Source organism: Scyliorhinus canicula, chromosome 2 (genome assembly GCF_902713615.1).
Source record: "Scyliorhinus canicula chromosome 2, sScyCan1.1, whole genome shotgun sequence".
In the NCBI taxonomy this organism is placed as follows: domain Eukaryota; kingdom Metazoa; phylum Chordata; class Chondrichthyes; order Carcharhiniformes; family Scyliorhinidae; genus Scyliorhinus; species Scyliorhinus canicula.
The window spans coordinates 90,532,500-90,550,036 of record NC_052147.1 but is presented as its reverse complement, the minus strand read 5'-3'; the positions used below and the strand labels follow the sequence as shown (position 1 = coordinate 90,550,036).

The 17,537-nt window shown below is 49.5% G+C and overlaps 1 protein-coding gene across 3 annotated transcripts in view; it reads right to left on the bottom strand.

The window, feature by feature from the left end:
* The window catches only part of LOC119956011 (1-phosphatidylinositol 4,5-bisphosphate phosphodiesterase beta-2-like), a 177,018-nt gene that overhangs the window by 36,295 nt on the left and 123,186 nt on the right, over window positions 1–17,537 (bottom strand). For all 3 annotated transcript variants that reach the window (XM_038782709.1, XM_038782699.1, XM_038782718.1), the window contains exons 18-22: window positions 15,021–15,145; window positions 11,109–11,263; window positions 7,342–7,509; window positions 1,977–2,076; window positions 551–655 (exon numbers count right to left, since the gene is read on the bottom strand). In XM_038782709.1, the coding sequence (XP_038638637.1) occupies window positions 551–655; window positions 1,977–2,076; window positions 7,342–7,509; window positions 11,109–11,263; window positions 15,021–15,145 (653 nt within the window). The remainder of the gene's footprint in view (window positions 1–550; window positions 656–1,976; window positions 2,077–7,341; window positions 7,510–11,108; window positions 11,264–15,020; window positions 15,146–17,537) is intronic.

Sequence of the window (17,537 nt, the reverse complement as noted above, 5' to 3'; positions counted from 1 at the left end):
GGTTAGATATAGCAGAGTATCCCCTCTACAATCTCTCAACACACATTTGCAAAGTTGCTATATGTTATATACTATGCTAAACCAACTATATGTTATAGACTATGTTAAGCCAGCATTTAAACAAGGAAGAGCCACAGGCGTATCAGGGCATTTACTGAAAAAGTAGTTTATTTATGCTACTTACAACATGTATAGGGTGGGTTACAAGGAAGTCACATCTCCTCTCAGGGCTACCAGTCTACTCGCTAGATGTCAATGCTACATCATAACCTTTGTAATACATTAGTATATCCCACCTGTTAACCTTTGTAACTAACCTATGCTGTACTGTAGTGTAAGTGCAATATTCCTTTTATACTGTCCCATCAAACAGTCCTCGAGCAGGTACAGTATAGATTAAATACATGTAAAACTTCTCTACACTGTCCCATCAAACAGTCCCAGAGCAGGTACCATATGTGTGAGAAAGGGATTGGAGCCTGAATGTGTCACAGTGCCAGTGGGAAGATGGGGAGGAGAATTGAGCTTGATCTCTGATATTCCACCATACCTGCCCAAGTATCAGGCACATAGTCCTTCACCTCTATATGAACAAACAGAGACGGCATGGTGAGCTGCTGGTTAGTCTCATTCCGCAGGCCAATGTGGCGATATCCTACAGGAGAGAAGACACATCTAAATCAGTAATAGATAGTGCAGTAAGGGAGCATGAGTGACACCTAGTGGTGAGAGTAAAGGAGGAGAGAAAAAGGAGTGGGATAAATTAGACTGTGGGATATGGTTCGGGAGCTTGGGATATTTCTATGTAATATGGTTTGGGAGCGTGGGATATGTCTGTGTAACATAGCTTTCATAGAATTTACAGTGCAAAAGGAGACCAGCCGGCCCATCGAGTCTGCACCGGCCCTTGGAAAGAGCGCCCTAACCAAGCCCATAACAACACTCTATCCCCATAACCCAGTAACCCCACCCAACCTTTTTAGATACTAAGGGTAATTTATCATGGCCAATCCGCCTAACCTGCACATCTTTGGACTGTGGGAGGAAACCAGAGTGATTTGCGTCCGTTTCTCGTGGGTGTGGGGACATCGCCCCATCATCAGAGAATTCCACCCATGGTTTAGGAGCGTGGGATATGTTTATGTAACATGGTTCAGGAGCATGAGATATGTTGATGTAACATGGTTTGGGGGCATGAGATATGTCTAGGTAACGTGTTTTGGGTGTTTAGGGTATGTCTATGTAATGTGATTTGAAAGTGTGGGCTATGTTTATGTAATGTGGTTTTGGAGTGTGAGATATGTCTATGGAATGTGGTTTAAAGCGTGGAATATGACTATATAACATGGTCCAGGAGCACAGGATATGTCTATGTAATGAGATGCAGGAGCATGGCATACGTCTATGTAACATGTTTCAGGAGTGGGATATATTTATGTAACGTGGTGCGGGAATGTGGGATATGTCTATAATATGAGGTGCAGGAGTGTGGTTCCTGTTTGTGTACTGAGGTGCGAGAGTGTGGGATATGTCTATGCAACGTAGTTCTGGAGTGTGAGATATGTCCCTGTAATGAGATGCGGGAACTTGGGATATGCCCCTGCAGTGTGAGATATGTCCTTATGATGTGGTTCAGGAGTGTGGGCTATGTCCCTGTAATGAGGTGCAAGAGTGAATTATGTCCCTGTAATGAGGTGTGGGATTGTGAGATATCTCCTTGTACTGAGGTATGGGATATGTCTATGTAATGTGTTTTGGGAGTGTGAAATATGTCCCTGCAGTGTGGTACAGGAGTGTGAGATATGTCTTTGTGATGTGGGAGTGTGGGATATGTCCTTGTAAAGGGGTGTGAGAGTGTGGGATATGTCCTTGAGATGTGGTTCAGGAGTACGCGCTATCGCGCTATCGCCATCCATTGCCCCCATAGTCAGGTGATTTGATTGGCCCATTGTGGGAAACAGCAGTGCCTGGGTTACCTGTTTGAAGAGCAGTAACTGGAAGAATCTTGTGTCCAATGAATTTTCCACTATCGTCATAAGTGGCAATCCTTATGGAAGTCAGCTCCGGCACGAGAATCTGAAGACAGAAAATAATATTTTAAGCTGCACCATGAGATTAATACCAGATGCCAGGTGGCTGGAGGGCTCAGACACTGGCAGCAGAAGCTGTCTTTTGCTGCTGAGAGCCGAATCAATTGCAGACAAATGAGTTGCCCTCAGACAGGAAATGTAAATATCTCTGCGGTCCTTTGGGTGTTTCATGTGGTACAGGCAATAATCTGGGTAGTAATGCCCACTGATGGAACTTCTCTGATAAATGTGATACTTTAAACAAGACTCAGTTTGTCAAAGGTGAATAGTGACCGAGCCCCCAAATTATGTTAGGACACCCTGGGCTAGTGCGCAGTCAATTCCAGCCCCCCTTGACCCGGAGTCACAACACAATTGAAATTAATTATTAATTCTTAGACATTACCCGACGTCTTTGGCTGCCCAGTAATTACAGTCATCAGGTTTGTAAATTTAAACACAATTAATTTTTATTAATAACAATAACTATAAGTAAAAAGGCAGCAAATACAGCTGGTTAACTATTATCTAATTCCTAACCCCCTTTTTTAACTCACCCCCAACTCCCGACACACACACACACAAGGCAGACAAACACAGAGGGGAAAGAGGGGTGTAAAGAAAATATTACTAAAAGTAAAAAGGATAACAGTCTCTATTTCAGATGGACATCTTCCAGTTTGAATCTAGGGGCACAATTTAATTACCTCATTGTGCCCGACTTGGCGTTGGGACAACGGCGTTGAATCCTGCAAGGGGCTTCTCGCGTGATTCGTGACGTTTGCAACGTTTTGCAATATTCAATCGAACCTCGCGAGATGTCGCGATCAGGGTCTCGCCCTCATTGGGATTTTCCTGATGCCCGGTATCTAACAGCTTCGCATGGGAGACCAAGCCATTTAATACTGATCCACACAAATGTGGACCAGGAGTAACAGCACCTGGGGGGTGGTCTCCAAGGCCTTTGGAGACCACCTGGTGGTCGGGGACAGGGCAGGGTGGCACCATGGTATTCCCACTGGCACCTGGGAACCTTGGCACTGCCACCCTGGTACTTCCAGGGTGCCTGGGTGGCACTGGCAGGTTTGTGGGGCATTGCCAGGGTGGCATTGCCAAGGTGTCCTTAAATTGGGGGGGGGGGCCTGAACGGGGGGATTGGGGAGGCCTGAAAAGGGGGAGGCCCTGAGGAACCCCATTAGCGGGGTGGCATTACTTAGGGGTAATGCCCATGTTTGTGGGAGCTGGCTTTGTTCATGGGTGGGGGTGTAGGGGACCCTGCAGCTCACTTCGAGATTGGACCACCCTTTCAAAATGATGGCCTGATCTCTGAGGAACAGGTCTCTCATGGTGTTCCCAATCGGCGTTGTCCCCTGAGATCTAAACAGATCTCATGAGACGTCACGGTCTGTGGGTGGGATCCAGTCTCGCACGGTTAAGTGACTTTAAAAACCCACTTAGCTTTGCTAACGCCAGACCGTAAGGCCATCCAGCATTTATCAACCTTGCCAAGGAGACCCCTGCCAATTGGAGCCCCCCAGGTGGTCGACCTCTGGGTAGGCTGGCACCTTGGCACTACTGATGCCAGCTTGGCACTCTGGCAGTGCCAAGGTGTTGCCCTGGTGCAGGCAGTGCCAAAGTGCCAAGATGGCACTTTTCCTGCACCTGGGATCGGTCCCAGGCGTGCCCTGTCGGTATATAGTGGGGTTGGGGGGGGGTGTGTGTGTGTGGGGGGGGGGGGGCTCAAAGATACCCCAACAGGTGAGTTGGGGCATTTGGGGGTGTCTGAGGCCGGGTCGGAAGGTCAGGAGATCGGGGTGCCAATCTCTTCCTGCACTGAGGAGCTCCACTTGTTGAAGATCCTCAGAAAAGGAAATTACGCAAAGTGCGGTCAGGAGGGTGGGGGTGGGGGTGGCGTTTCCCACTGGGGCCCAAAATAGCAACAAAGTGCCGTTAGATAGCGGGGTTGTTCCCGGCACTACAGGCGCCGGAAACAACCCCGCTAATGTCAGCAAAACTAAGGGCGCGATTCTCCGCAAATGCGGAGAGTCGTGAAGGCTGCCGTGAAACTGGCCGTGTTTCCCGGCAGCCTCCGCACCCCCTCCCGGGACCCGATTCTGCTCCCCGGTCGGGGCTAGCAGCGGGGCCCCGTGAACCACGGCATCGCAGGCTTAGCGAACTTTGCTAAGCCCGCGCGCCAAGGGTAACGGCGGCTGACGTGCACGATGACGTCAGCCGCGCATGCGCGGATTGGACAGCTCCAACCCACGCATGCGCGGATGACGTCATCACGCATATGCGTGAAACCCACAAATGCGCGGGCCGTCATGCCCCTCAGCCGCCCCGCGGACTGATCCAGCGGGGCGGCGGTGGAACAAAGAGTGCGTGGGGTTCGGACCCGCTGCCCGCGATCGGTGCCCACCGATCGCGGGCCCATGCCAATCGGTGCCATGGTTCTCGAGAACGGCATTTTGCGGCCGTTTTCACGAACGGTGAGAGCAGGTGTGTTGGAGTTCGTGAAAATGGCCATAAAGGCCTGGGAACTCAGCCCATCGGATAGCGGAGAATCGCTGTTCGCCGTAAAAAAACGGCGAGCAGCAATTCGTGTCGTGGGGCGGCCGTGGGGGGGGGGGGTGGGGGGGGGGGAGAATAGCGGGAGGGTCGGGAAAAATGTCGGGAAGGCCCTCCCGCTATTCTCCGACCCGTCGTGGGGGGCGGAGAATCGCGCCCTTAGGACCTGGTTATTGACTTCAGGAAGCGAAGTACTGTTCACACCCCTGTCTGCATCAATGGTGCTGAGGTGGAGATGGTTGACAGCTTCAAATTCCTATGTGTGCACATCACCAATAATCTGTCCTGGTCCACCCACGTCGACGCTACGACCAAGAAAGAAGAAAGCACAACAGCACCTATACTTCCTCAGGAAACTAAGGAAATTCGGCATGTCCACATTGACTTTTCCCAACTTTTACAGGTGCACAATAGAAAGCATCCTATCTGGCTGCATCACAACCTGGTATGGCAACTGCTCGGCCCACGACCGCAAGAAACTACAGAGTTGTGAACACCACCCAGTCCATCACACAAACCTGCCTCCCATCCATTGACTCTGCCTACACCTCCCGCTGCCTTGGGAAAGCAGGCAGCATAATCAAAGACCCCTCCCACCCAGGCCAGTCCCTCTTCCAACCTCTTCCATCGGGCATAAGCTACAAAAGTCTGAGAACTCACACTAACAGATTCAAAAATAGCTTCTTCCCGGCTGTTACCAGATCCGGGATGACCCTCTAATGGACTGATCTGATCTCTCCACGCATCTTCTCTACTGTGTACCTCAGCCGATGTCTATGTATTTAGATTGTATATTTATCATATGTTTTTCATGTATGGAATGATCTGCCTGGACTGTACGCAGAACAATACTTTTCACTCTACCTCTGTACACATGACAATACAAACAAATCCAAATCCAAATGTTTCTTTGTGTCACAACACTAGAGGGCACATTTCTTGCACATGTGCAGCATCAGTCTTAGGGTGGGATTTTCCAGCCCCCACCCACCGGCAGGATCATCTAGTCCCGCCCAAAGTGACCCCCTGTGACAGGTTCCCTGGCGGCAGGACGGACGGCCAATTCTGAGCTGCCTTCACTGCCGTGGTGGAATCTCGCCCTTAGTCGGAGCTGCTGCATTAAAATGAACAATTTAGCTCGACACTGATTAACAATGAAAACTCTTTCTTAATTAAGAATGGTGTGGTTGGACAGCAAGCCCAGAGAGGTCAGTATAGGAGCAGAGCAACAAAGACAGGCAACTGATAGCTTGTGGTCACTCTTGCAGACTGAATTGATATTTCTGCAAAGCATTCAACCAGCCTGAGTTTTGCCCCCCCCCCCCCCCCCCCCCCCCCTCATTGTACAGGACACATCATGAGCAGCGAATGCTGTCTACTAAACTGAAGGAACACAAATCACTGTGTCTCCTGGAGGGAATGCTTGGGGCCTTGGACAGTGAAGAGAAAAACGGTACAAGGAAAAGGTGTTTCTGTCATATCCTGGGCCCAACAAAAGCCTACGGAGTCGGGGATCTGGTTTTTCCAGAAGCCCTCAGAGAATATGTGTGATGCGACCATCAATTCACACAAGACGATGAGTAGAAGTGAACAGTGGTTTTAATCAGCTAGATCTGTGCCTGCCTGCGACTGCTCTGTACTGAGTGCCGCCTACAGGCTGCGGATCTATATACCACCCCCGAGGGGACGGAGCCATAGGCAAAGCCCACAAGGGCACTGACATAATACAATGCAATACAGTGGTGAATTGTAGTAGCAATAATTTCATCACAATGTGCTCCCCCGCTGAAAAGGGGTGGAGCTTCCGAGGACTTCCGGTTTAAAGCCGGCCACTCCAAAACCACCGGCACTCACTCGGAGGAGTACCTCTTTCTCAGTAACTTCATGGCAGTGTTAATGTAAGCCTACTGTGATAATAATAGATTATTATTATTGTACGAAAGTTTCTGTCACAAATTTCAATGAACCTCCTATTTATCCTGCAACCCCATGTGGACATCTTCCTTTGGGGGCGGCTGGAATAGTTCCATCTCCTGCGCTTGGGGTGGAAAGTGCCGCAGGAAGGGGAGGAGGATTTGAGGAGTGGAGCAACCTGTCACAGAGGGAGCCCAGTATTCAGTGTCTGTCAGCAAGACCCTTTGGATAACTGGAAGGGGAGGAAAGAGGTATACAAACTAAAGGTGGTGGAAAGGGTGGAGGAAGATTTGTTGAATGTGGGAGCTAGTGGGGTGCAGGGTGAGGATAAGGGAAACCTTATCATGGTTCTGGGAGGAAGGGGAAAGTGAGAACAGTAGTAGAAAATAGAACAGACAGAGCTGAGGGCCCTGTCTCATAGAATTTACAGTGCAGAAGGAGGCCATTTGACCATCGAGTCTGCACCGACCCTTGGAAAGCACCGTACTTAAGCCCACACCTCCACCCTATCCCCGTAACCCAGTAACCCCACCCAACCTTTTTGGAGATTAAGGGTGATTTATCATGGCCGATCCACCTAACCTGTACATCTTTGGACTGTGGGAGGAAACCGGAGCACCCGGAGGAAATCCACGGAGACATGGGGAGACCGTGAAGACTCCTCACAGACAGTGACCCAAGCCGGGAATCGAATCTGGGACCCTGGAGCTGTGGAGCAACTGTGCCAACCACTGTGCTACCATGCTGTCAACCCAGAAGTATTGTGTACGTGCTACATTTTACAGTTTACCTTTTCAAACACAAAGGTTTCCTCATCCTTCCACTGGGGGTTGATCGAGTTTTGCTCAGTGTTCAATTTTGTCCTGTATTTCCGTTTAGGATCATGATGGAGTCCAAACAACTCCACCTCAACATAGAACCTGGAGTTACGATCTGATAGGAACTGTCCTGATATAATCTGTAACAGGAAACAATAGAGGTTAAATTGGTTCATACTTGGACACTGCTTCAGGGCTTGTGATATACATACCTAGATACTCGGTGCATTGAAAACTCTGCCAGCGACCCCCGTGGTCAATGTCAGGAAGTGTGGAGGAGTCTGGCACCAACTTCCAGAGTTTGCATTTCATCTTTTCCAACATAAAATGAGTGGCCATCTCCATCAGCACACATAAGAACATATAAATTAGGAGCAGGAGTAAGCCATTCGGCCCCTCAAGCCCCCTGCACCATTCAATCTGATTGTTGCCTCAACTCCACTTTCCTTCATACCCCGTATAATCTTTGACTCCTTTGTCAATCAAGAATCTATCTACTTCTCCTTAAAAAAAACAATGACCCTGCCCTTACTGCTCTAAAAGAGTTCCACAGACTCATGACCCTACGAGGGAAAAAATCCCCTCATCTGTCTTAAATGGGAGATCCCTAAGTTTTAAACTGTGTCCCCTAGTTCTGGTCTCTCCCATAACGGGAAACATCCCCTCAGCTTCCAACCCATCAAGTCCACTCGTGATCTTTTATGTTTCAATCATATCACCTCTCAATCTCTAAACTCCAATGGACACAGGCCCAACCATTCCTCATAGGATAGCTCCTCATTCCAGGAAGCAGATGAGCGAACCCTCTCTGCTTCTAATTCTATTATGCCCTCTTTTAAATAAGGAGACCAAAATTGTGCACAGTAGTGGGGCGGGATTCTCCACCCCCCCCACTCCCCGGGGCCGGGTAGGGGAGGATCCCACCCCAGGTGTCACATTGTACAACTGAGGCTAAACATCCCTACTTTTATATTCCATTCCCCTTGCAATAAACAACAAATTTCATTTGCCTTCTTAATCACTTGCTGTATCTGCATTCTAAAGCTTTTGTGATTCATGGACCACGACAGCCAGATCCATCTGCACCTCAGAGTTGTGTAATCTCTCTCCATTTAGATAATAATATGCTGTTTTTCTATTCTTCCTGCTATAGGGGACAAGTTCACATTTTTCCACATTATATTCCATCTGCCAAATTTTTGGCTCCTCATTTAACCTCTCATGGCTCTGGGAGGAATGGGAAGGTGAGAGCTGTCGTGAAGGAAATGTGGCAGACACAGCTGAGAGCACTGTCAGCCAGGAAGCATATTGCACATGCTACATTTCTGCAAGCTCCTTGGGCGGAATTCTCTGCAATGGCCGACGCCGTCGTGAAACCCGGAGTGTTTCACTGCGGTGTCAGAGGCCGCTCCTCCCCCCCATTCCCCCCCACCCCACACCGGGGGCTAGGGGCGGCGTTTTGTGAAACTCGGCCGCCAGGCGGGCGGCGCGCCGATAATGACGCGGCCGGCGGCACCTTAGTGACGTCAGCCACGCATGCACAGTTTGGCCGGCGCCAACCGCGCATGCACGGCTGCCGTCTTCCCCTCCGCTGCCCGCAAGACGCGGCGGCTTGATCTTGCGGGGCGGTGGAGGGGAAAGAGTGCATCGCTTAGACGCCGGCCCGACGATCGGTGGGCACCGATCGCGGGCCAGTCCCCTCCCGAGCACGGCCGTCGTGCTCGATCCCTTCTCCGCCCCCCACAGGCCCCAAACTTACCTTTCGCGCTATGTTCATGCCGGCAGTGACCAGGTGTGGTTGCCGCCGGCGTGAACAGGTCGGGAACGGCAGGCATCCGGGCTGGAGAATCGCGGGTCGCAAAACACGACACGTCATTTTGGGGGGGTGTAGGAGAATCGCGGGGGTTGCCAGAGCGGCCCTCCCGCGATTCTCCCACCCGGCCTGGGGAACGGAGAATCGCGCCCAATTATGTCTTCTTCACAACTTACTCCCCTACATATCATTGAGTCATCAGCAAATTTAGCAACTTCATGCAAATCACTGATATAGGTTGCAAATGATTGAGAACACTGATCTCCACAGCCAACAATTACCCATTGATGCCTACTCCCTGTTTCCTGTTAGCTGACCAATTCTCCACCTATGCTAATATGTTACCCCCTACATCATTTGTAGTAACCTTTGACGTGGTATATTGTGAAATATCTACATCTCATTCTGCAAGTTCCCTTTTATCCACATTGCTTGTTACTTCCTCAAAGAACTCGCATAAATTAATCAATCATGAATTCCCTTTCATGAAACCCTGTTGACTCTGCCTAATTGCACAGAGATTTTCTAAATGCCCCGTTCTAACCTCCTTAATAATAGATTCCAGCAATTTCCCTCTGACAGACTGGCCTGAAGTTTCCTGCTTTCTGTCTCTCTTTTCTTGAATAAAGGAGTTGTATTCGTTACCTTTCCAGAATTGAGGACATTTTGGAAAATCAAAATTTTGGAAAATCAAAACCAATGTATCAACATGTAAAAGGATGTGTAGATTAGGTGGGGTTATGGGGATGGGGGAAGAGGGAAGTGGGCCTAGATATGGTGCTCTTTCAAAGGGTCCTTAAAGAAGTCAATGATTAGCTTCCGCCTCGAGGTGAACCTCTCCTCTGCACTGATGTGTTATCTGTGTTGGTCTAACATCGACTGAAACTGGATGCAGTAAAACGAGAAACAGACTTCCAACACAGGAGATGGTCCATCACTGTTTTATTGAACCTGTTGATTGCTGTACATAATCTGTTGTTGGTTGACACTCTATTAACCTAACTGATAACTTCCTACTGGCTTGACCAGACTAGCTCTCTATCACATGGTGATGATGTTCATTGACCTGTGCACTGCGACTATCTCCCTAGCCGTGTCCTGTGAGAGAGAGAGAGCCTTAATGCCCCGTGGGCTTTATAGTGGTGGTGTCCTGTCTGGTTGTTCTTTGTTGTGTGTGTTCATTGGTTATCCTGTGTGTCAATCACTGCCTGTCTACATCTCATGATATCCATGAGTAGATATTATGACATGCACCTCTGATGGTGAACTTGATTCTCTCTAAGTGCAGGAACTCTGCAAAATCACTCACCCATACCTCTGCACTCAGCAGCTCCGAATCCAGCCAGCACAATAAAACCCATCTCCGGGCTATCAGGGAGGCAAAACCAACACATCGGCCTCTCTTCCTATCTACCACTGGCAGGACAGGAATATCCCTCTTCATGTTTTAAATTGAATATTACTTTTTTTTTCAATTTAGAGAGCCCAATTCATTTTTTCCAATTAAGGGGCAATTTAGCGTGGCCAATCCACCTACCCTGTACATCTTTGGGTTGTGGGGGTGAAACCCACGCAAACACGGGGAATGTGCAAACTCGACACGGACAGTGACCCAGAGCCGGGATTGAACCTGGGACCTCGCCACCGTGAGGCAGCAGCACTGACTACTGTGTCACAGCTGCCCCAAATTGATTATTACTTGTTTGAAACATTTTCAGATCATTTTGGGTTGTGCCCTTTGAATTATTGCATGTCACTGTGCGACTGATGATTCAGGTTATGATCTCGAATTGTTCTTGCAGAACAAGGAAAACACAGATTGCTCAGTGTTTGAGTTTAGTGCTCACTTTAACACCGTGTTACCCACATGCAAGGAGCACTGAATTCACCAAAAGTAGGATTCATTGGAACCAATGCAAATGTTACCAAGATGGATACAGTGTTCGACACCACAACATCAATCCGATCAGTGGTGAAGGGGTCAAACGTCTTCTCCAGCCGAACCAGCAATTCATGTTTCAGAATATAGCCGCTCCGCCCATTGAACTCAAAGAATGAGTTGTTCAGTTGCATAGGCAAGTCTGAAGGAGAGAAACAGAAATCAATCGTCAGGTCTCAGTTAGTGACTGGCTCTTGACTTTCAAACATGGGTTGTCATCATGATATCTAGCGTAGCAGAAGAGACTCAGTCTTAGAGGATGCTGTAATAGATCCAAGGTGAGTATCAGCTCTTGGACCACAGCAAAGACAGTTAAGTGCTCTCATTTCCTTTTTCTCTGCAAAAGCACGTAACAGTCTTTGATGTGATCCAAGAGTTGTCAATCATAGCTAGATGTTTATAGACATTGCAGTTAGTTTCACAGCTGACTACTTGAAATTCACTCAAGAATGAAGGGAAATTAATTGAACAATCCAGACAGCTGGGTATGTGAAAGCTGTCGATCACAGCCTGGTAAACTCAATTTCACATAAATATGAATGAAAGTTTTCAGATCAAATATCAGAGGGTGTTTAAACACAGCTGATGCGGTTTTCTTTTTCTCGGGATTTCCAGGGCCAAGCAGGTGTATTGCACAGGTGAGTTTTAAAGCAGTATTTTTTCTCATTGTCTCTATCTGGACTGTTCTCTTCCAGACAGGGGTATCTCTCAAGAAGGCGCTTCCAAGCAGGGAATTCTCTTGGTGGGGCTTCCATGCAAGGGTCTCTGTAATTGGGGGGGGGGGCAGTTCTGGTGGAGGTCTCTCTTATAGATCATAGATCAGATCATAAAATTTACAGTGCAGAAGGAAGCCTTTCGGCCCATCGAGTTTGCACTGGCCCTTGGAAAGAGCACCCTACTTATCCCCACACTTCCACCCCATCCCCGTAACCTAGTAACCCCACCTAACCTTTTTTGGGCAAATAAGCATAGCCAATCCACCTAAACTTCAAGGGCTGGTTTCTCCGGTCATTGATGCCAAAATTGCATTCAGCGAACGGCCGGAGAATCCAAATTCCCAAAGAAATCGGGGAGGCGCGGGGACATTTAGCCCCAGAATTGGAGAATCCAGCCCCACATCTTTGGACTGTGGGAGGAAACCAGAGCACCCGGAGGAAACCTACACAGACACAGGGAGAACGTGCAGACTCCGCACAGACAGTGTCCCAGCAGGGAATCGAACCCGGGACCCTGGAGCTGCAAAGCAACAGTGCTAACCACTGTGCTTCCGTGCCGCCCCTATGGGGGGGGGGTCGCTTGCGGGGGTCTCTGTAATGGGGGGTTTCTGGTTGGTGCCTCCCTTAATGGGGTGTCTCTGGTGGGGGTCTCTATAATAAGGGGTTTCTGGTGGGGGTCTCTCTTATGAGGAGGTCTCTGGAGGGGGCTGGTGGGAGTATCTGGCGGAGTTGCGCAGGATTTGCATTGTGACTGATAGTAGTCGACTAATTCCTGATAGATCTGATAGGTGAGAAGGCTATTTAGTGTAAATATTAATACCCAGTTTTAATACCCATTTTAAAATGAGGATCACTCAAAACCTCAGGTCATGACAAAACACAGCTTCAATAGAGACACAAAAAGCCTGACACATGCATAAACTAATTGGAGATAAAAACAACATTTTCACTAAGCAAGATGAAAAAGCTATTGTTCTAATAAACATATTTTCAAAGACAGTTTGACATTAAGAAATGAGCCATACCAGTAATCAGATCAAGGTCGAAGTAAGCGCCATAGCAATATAAAGGCACCATTGTTCATAATGAGGATAAAGCAGTCAACAGAAAACCAGTAGAAACCAGTCTTGATAAAAGCACAGAATCGCATTCCATAACATACACACATATTCAAACGTGAAACATTCAGAACTTATGTTGCACAATTAGGATTGACAGTTAACCATCGAATCAAATGTATTTGGTTCTAACCTAAACCAATTAGGACGACATAGAGGTGTAGATAGATGGCTCAAGACTGATAAGATTTCCTTTAAACATGATGGCCCATACGGCCATCTTTATTCTGGGATCATCCTATACTTTTATCTAATTATTCACTGTCTCTATTTTTCATATTTTCACTTTTCCACTCTAACTCTTGAAGTAAATGCAAGCTGTTTTGCCGTAAGCAGGAAACCATTTCTGTATTATTTTGAAAGTTAAATTGTGTATAAGTTACTTCTCTTTAAATCCTTTTGCTAGCCGGACTTTATTGAGAATAGATTTAAGTTTCTCTCAATTGTAATCAAATAGAGGCAATAAAAATTCTTGTTTGCATCCGAGAAGTTTAACTCAAATGTCTACTGAGTTTTAGTGTCGCAAGACTTCACTAAATCCGCGTGGTAGATCTCTTCAGTGGCCATCCGATAGACTTTGGCCCGCCGTGAGGTCCACCACGTCAGCGCCACCTGGGAAATACCTGCACCAATTCTTACCCATGTGAGTCCTGGTCCAGAGAACTGGAGAATCATGCAGACTTGGAGAATCCAACACCTGGCCCGGCAGTAGGATGCAAATGTGACAATTTGACCCATTTGCATCCTTCCACTGGCGCGGACACAAACCCTGATGCCGCTGCCAGCGGGGGACCGGAGCATTGGAATGGGATCGGCACCAGGCACCGATCCTGTTTTTTGGCCAATGCTGGATTCTCTGCCACATCGGGAACTCTGCCACCGGCATATTCTGCCAGACATATATAAAGAACTTATGGGAGCAGAGGAGATGCAGACTGAGGAGCTGAATCTTAAGTGGGAAGAGGAGCTCGGAGGTGAGATAGAAGAGGGCTTATGGGCAGAGGCGTTGAGCAGGGTTAACGCGACCATAACATGCGCCAGGCTCAGCCTGATTCAATTCAAGGTTGTCCACCAGGCCCACATGACAGTGGCCCGGATGAGTAATTCTTTGGACTGGAGGACAGGTGCGCCAGATGTTTGGGAGGACCAGCGAGCCATGTCCATATGTTCTGCGCATGTCCAAAACTCAGGGGATACAGGCAGGGCTTCGCGGAGGCTATGTCCCGGGTACTGAAAACAAGGGTGGCGATGAGTCCAGAGGTGGCTATTTTTGGGGTTTCGAAGGACCCTGGAGTCCAGGAGGAGAGAGAGGCCGACGTTATGGCCTTTGCTTCCCCAAGGTAGGTGGATTGAACATGCTAAATTGCCCCTTAATTGGAACAAATGAATTGGGTACTCTAAATGTATTAAAAAAAACAATGTTGTGCAATTCTAAATCTCCGTTAGTCACTCATTACCTCTCTCAATCAATCTCATTTATTAATCTCATTCATCTGGTTAGTCTCCAGATAAATGGCTCTTTAACCTTCAATCTCTCGTTAATCTTCAATTATCTCATTAATCTCCTTCATTGTATTAATCGACTCTGTTTGAATTGTTTCTAGTCCTACAATAGCCTGCGATCTGTGTCCCTCCAGTTCTGTCTCGAGCATCCCCACTTCTCATCACTCCGCCACTAGTGCCTGTGCCTTTAATTGCAGTAAACTCTGGAATTCCCTCCCTATACCTCTCCACCTCGCTAGGTCTCTCCCCTCCCTTAAGACCTCCTTAAAACCTACCTCTTTGGTCAAGCCTTTGGTCATCTGTCCTAACAGCTCCTTAAGTGAGCTGGTATAAATTTCTGTTTGATAAAGGTCACATAAAGGGCCTTGGGATATTTTCCAATGTTAAAGGTGCGATGTAAAGGTAAATTGCTGTTGCTAATGTCTTACTCTGGGACACATTTCCATGACTGATCAAGGACCCAGAGTCTGTGGGGCTGATTTCAACTTTGTCCGATTGAAAGAGGTGTGAGTGAGTTAGGATCGGGCCCAGGCCTGAGTCCACATCCTGCTCCATCACTCACCTGCAGTCTGGAAGTTGAGAGCTACCATCTGACAGCCAGCGTTCCAAAAGATATGGGGCATGTAGTTTGAGGAATCCACCCTCGTCCCCTTGGGGTAAATGCGACTCATTTGTCTCTTGTTGTATCTGTTGGAAGTGTATAGGAATATAGAGACCTGTGAGGTGTCAGGCAGCTCTTGCTGGAGATGGGAGGCTGTGACCCTGGTCCAGCTGCCGTGAATTCTGTAGAACCGCAGAGAGAAAGCTGAGACTGGGCTACAGTCGTTCTTGCTGATTAGAAATGTGAAGATTGGAAGGAGCACAGGAAGATCATTCCGGGGAGCACCGACCATTACTTAAACAGAAAGGACACTGTGAGGATCTGGAGGCGGGCAGGTGGTCAGACTGCCTCTTGAGTTCCTGCATAGATTCAGGCTTCAAAAAGGGCAAACGTATTGGGTGGGTGGGGAGGGAGGCGCTGAGTGACAGCGACTGGCATATACCCAGAAGACAAAAATAGTAAAACAGGAAAATAGGAACACTGGTCAAAACTGGAACTACTTTAAAATGGAACACCAAAACGGGGAACTATGGAACACTGGTAAAACGGGGAAATATGGAACACTGATAAAACGGAGAAATAGGAATACTGGTTCGAACTGGGCTTGTACACATTAAAATGGAACACCAGTAAAAAGGGGAAATAAGAATACTGGTCTGACTGGTCTTCTATACAGGGAAACAGGAATACTGGTCTGAACTGTTTTTTCCTTCTAGGTAACAAAGGGAAACAAGATTCTGCGTAGGGGTATCAGCAACAGGAGAGACCAACATGGGGCAAAGGGATGGGGGTAAAGAATGAGGAGGAAGAAGAGAGGGAAAAGGATGAGGGAGGGGCATGAAATGGGGATAAGGTGAATCCAACTACAATAGGAGACCAAGCTTGGTGAAAGACTGGGGCACCGGAGGCTGGGGGTGGGAAGGGGGGCGCACTGTAGTAGATTTCAGTAAAGTTCTACATCACTCTTCTTTTTGAGACAGCCTGAGATGAGGTGAGGGCAGGTGACATCACAGTCAGAATATGAGATATAGCAGGCGGCAGAGTTACAATGGAGCAGAATGATACACTATTAAGAAGAGGGGGTCAATGGCGGTAAGGCAACAACAGGAGATTAGGTATTAACTAAAAAACCTGAAACATGATTCCACAGAAGGATCCTGTGGCACAGAACAATCTAACTCACACCCGGGATATATACAAACAACCCAAACTCTTCTATTAGATCCCAGACCGTAACTGACTCTTGGGAATCAGTTATTCTATATATAAACCACATAGAGGGCGGGATTCTCCGACCCCACGCAGGGTCGGAGAATCGGCCGGCAGCGGCGTTATTCCCGCTCCCGCAGGGTTTTTAAATCTCCTACCGGCCAAAAACCGGCGCTGTGCAAATCCCGCCGGCAGCCTCTGAAAACAGCTGGCGCCGGCGGGATGTCATTATATTTTTAGATTCCCCAAATCTCCGGCCCGAATGGGCCGAAGTCCCGCCGACGTGGCCACGGGTCACATCGGCGAAAATCACAGTTGCTTTAAAACGGCGTCAACCATCATCAATGGTTGACGCCGTTTTAAAGCAACTGTGATTTTCGTGTCGGGGGGTGGGTTGCGGCATCGGGGGGGGGGGGTGGGTGGGTTGCGGCATCGGGGGGGGTGGGTTGCGGCATCGGGGGGGGTGGGTTGCGGCATCGGGGGGGGTGGGTTGCGGCATCGGGGGGGGGGTGGGTTGCGGCATCGGGGGGGGGGGTGGGTTGCGGCATCGGGGGGGTGGGTGGGTGGCGGCATCGGGGGGGGGGGGGTTGCGGCATCGGGGGGGGTGGGTTGCGGCATCGGGGGGGTGGGTTGCGGCATCGGGGGGGGTGGGTGGGTTGCGGCATCGGGGGGGGTGGGTGGGTTTGCGGCATCGGGGGGGTGGGTTGTGGCATCGGGGGGGTGGGTTGCGGCATCGGGGGGGTGGGTTGCGGCATCGGGGGGGTGGGTTGCGGCATTCGGGGGGGTGGGTTGCGGCATCGGGGCGGGTGGGTTGCGGCATCGGGGGGGGGGGGGGTTGCCGGCATCGGGGGGGTGGGTTGCGGCATCGGGGGGGTGGGTTGCGGCATCGGGGTGGGTTGCGGCATCGGGGTGGGTTGCGCCATCGTGGGGGTTGCGGCATCTGGGGGGGGTGGGTTGCGGCCATCGGGGGGGTTGTTCGGCCATCGGGGGGAGTGGGGTTGCGGCCATCGGGGGGTGGGTTGCGGCCATCAGGGGGTGTGTTTGCGGCAAAGTCGGGGGGGTGGGTTGCGGCCATCGGGGGGTGGGGTTGCGGGTCATCGGGGGGCGGGTGGTTGTCGGCACTCGGGGGGGGTGGGTTTGCGGCATCGGGCGGGTTGGGTTGGCGGCAAATCTGGGGGGGGTGGGTTGCGGCCATCAGGGGGTGGTTCGGCATCGGGGGGTTGGGTTGCGGCAATCGGGGGGGTGGGTTGCGGCCATCGGGGGGGTGGT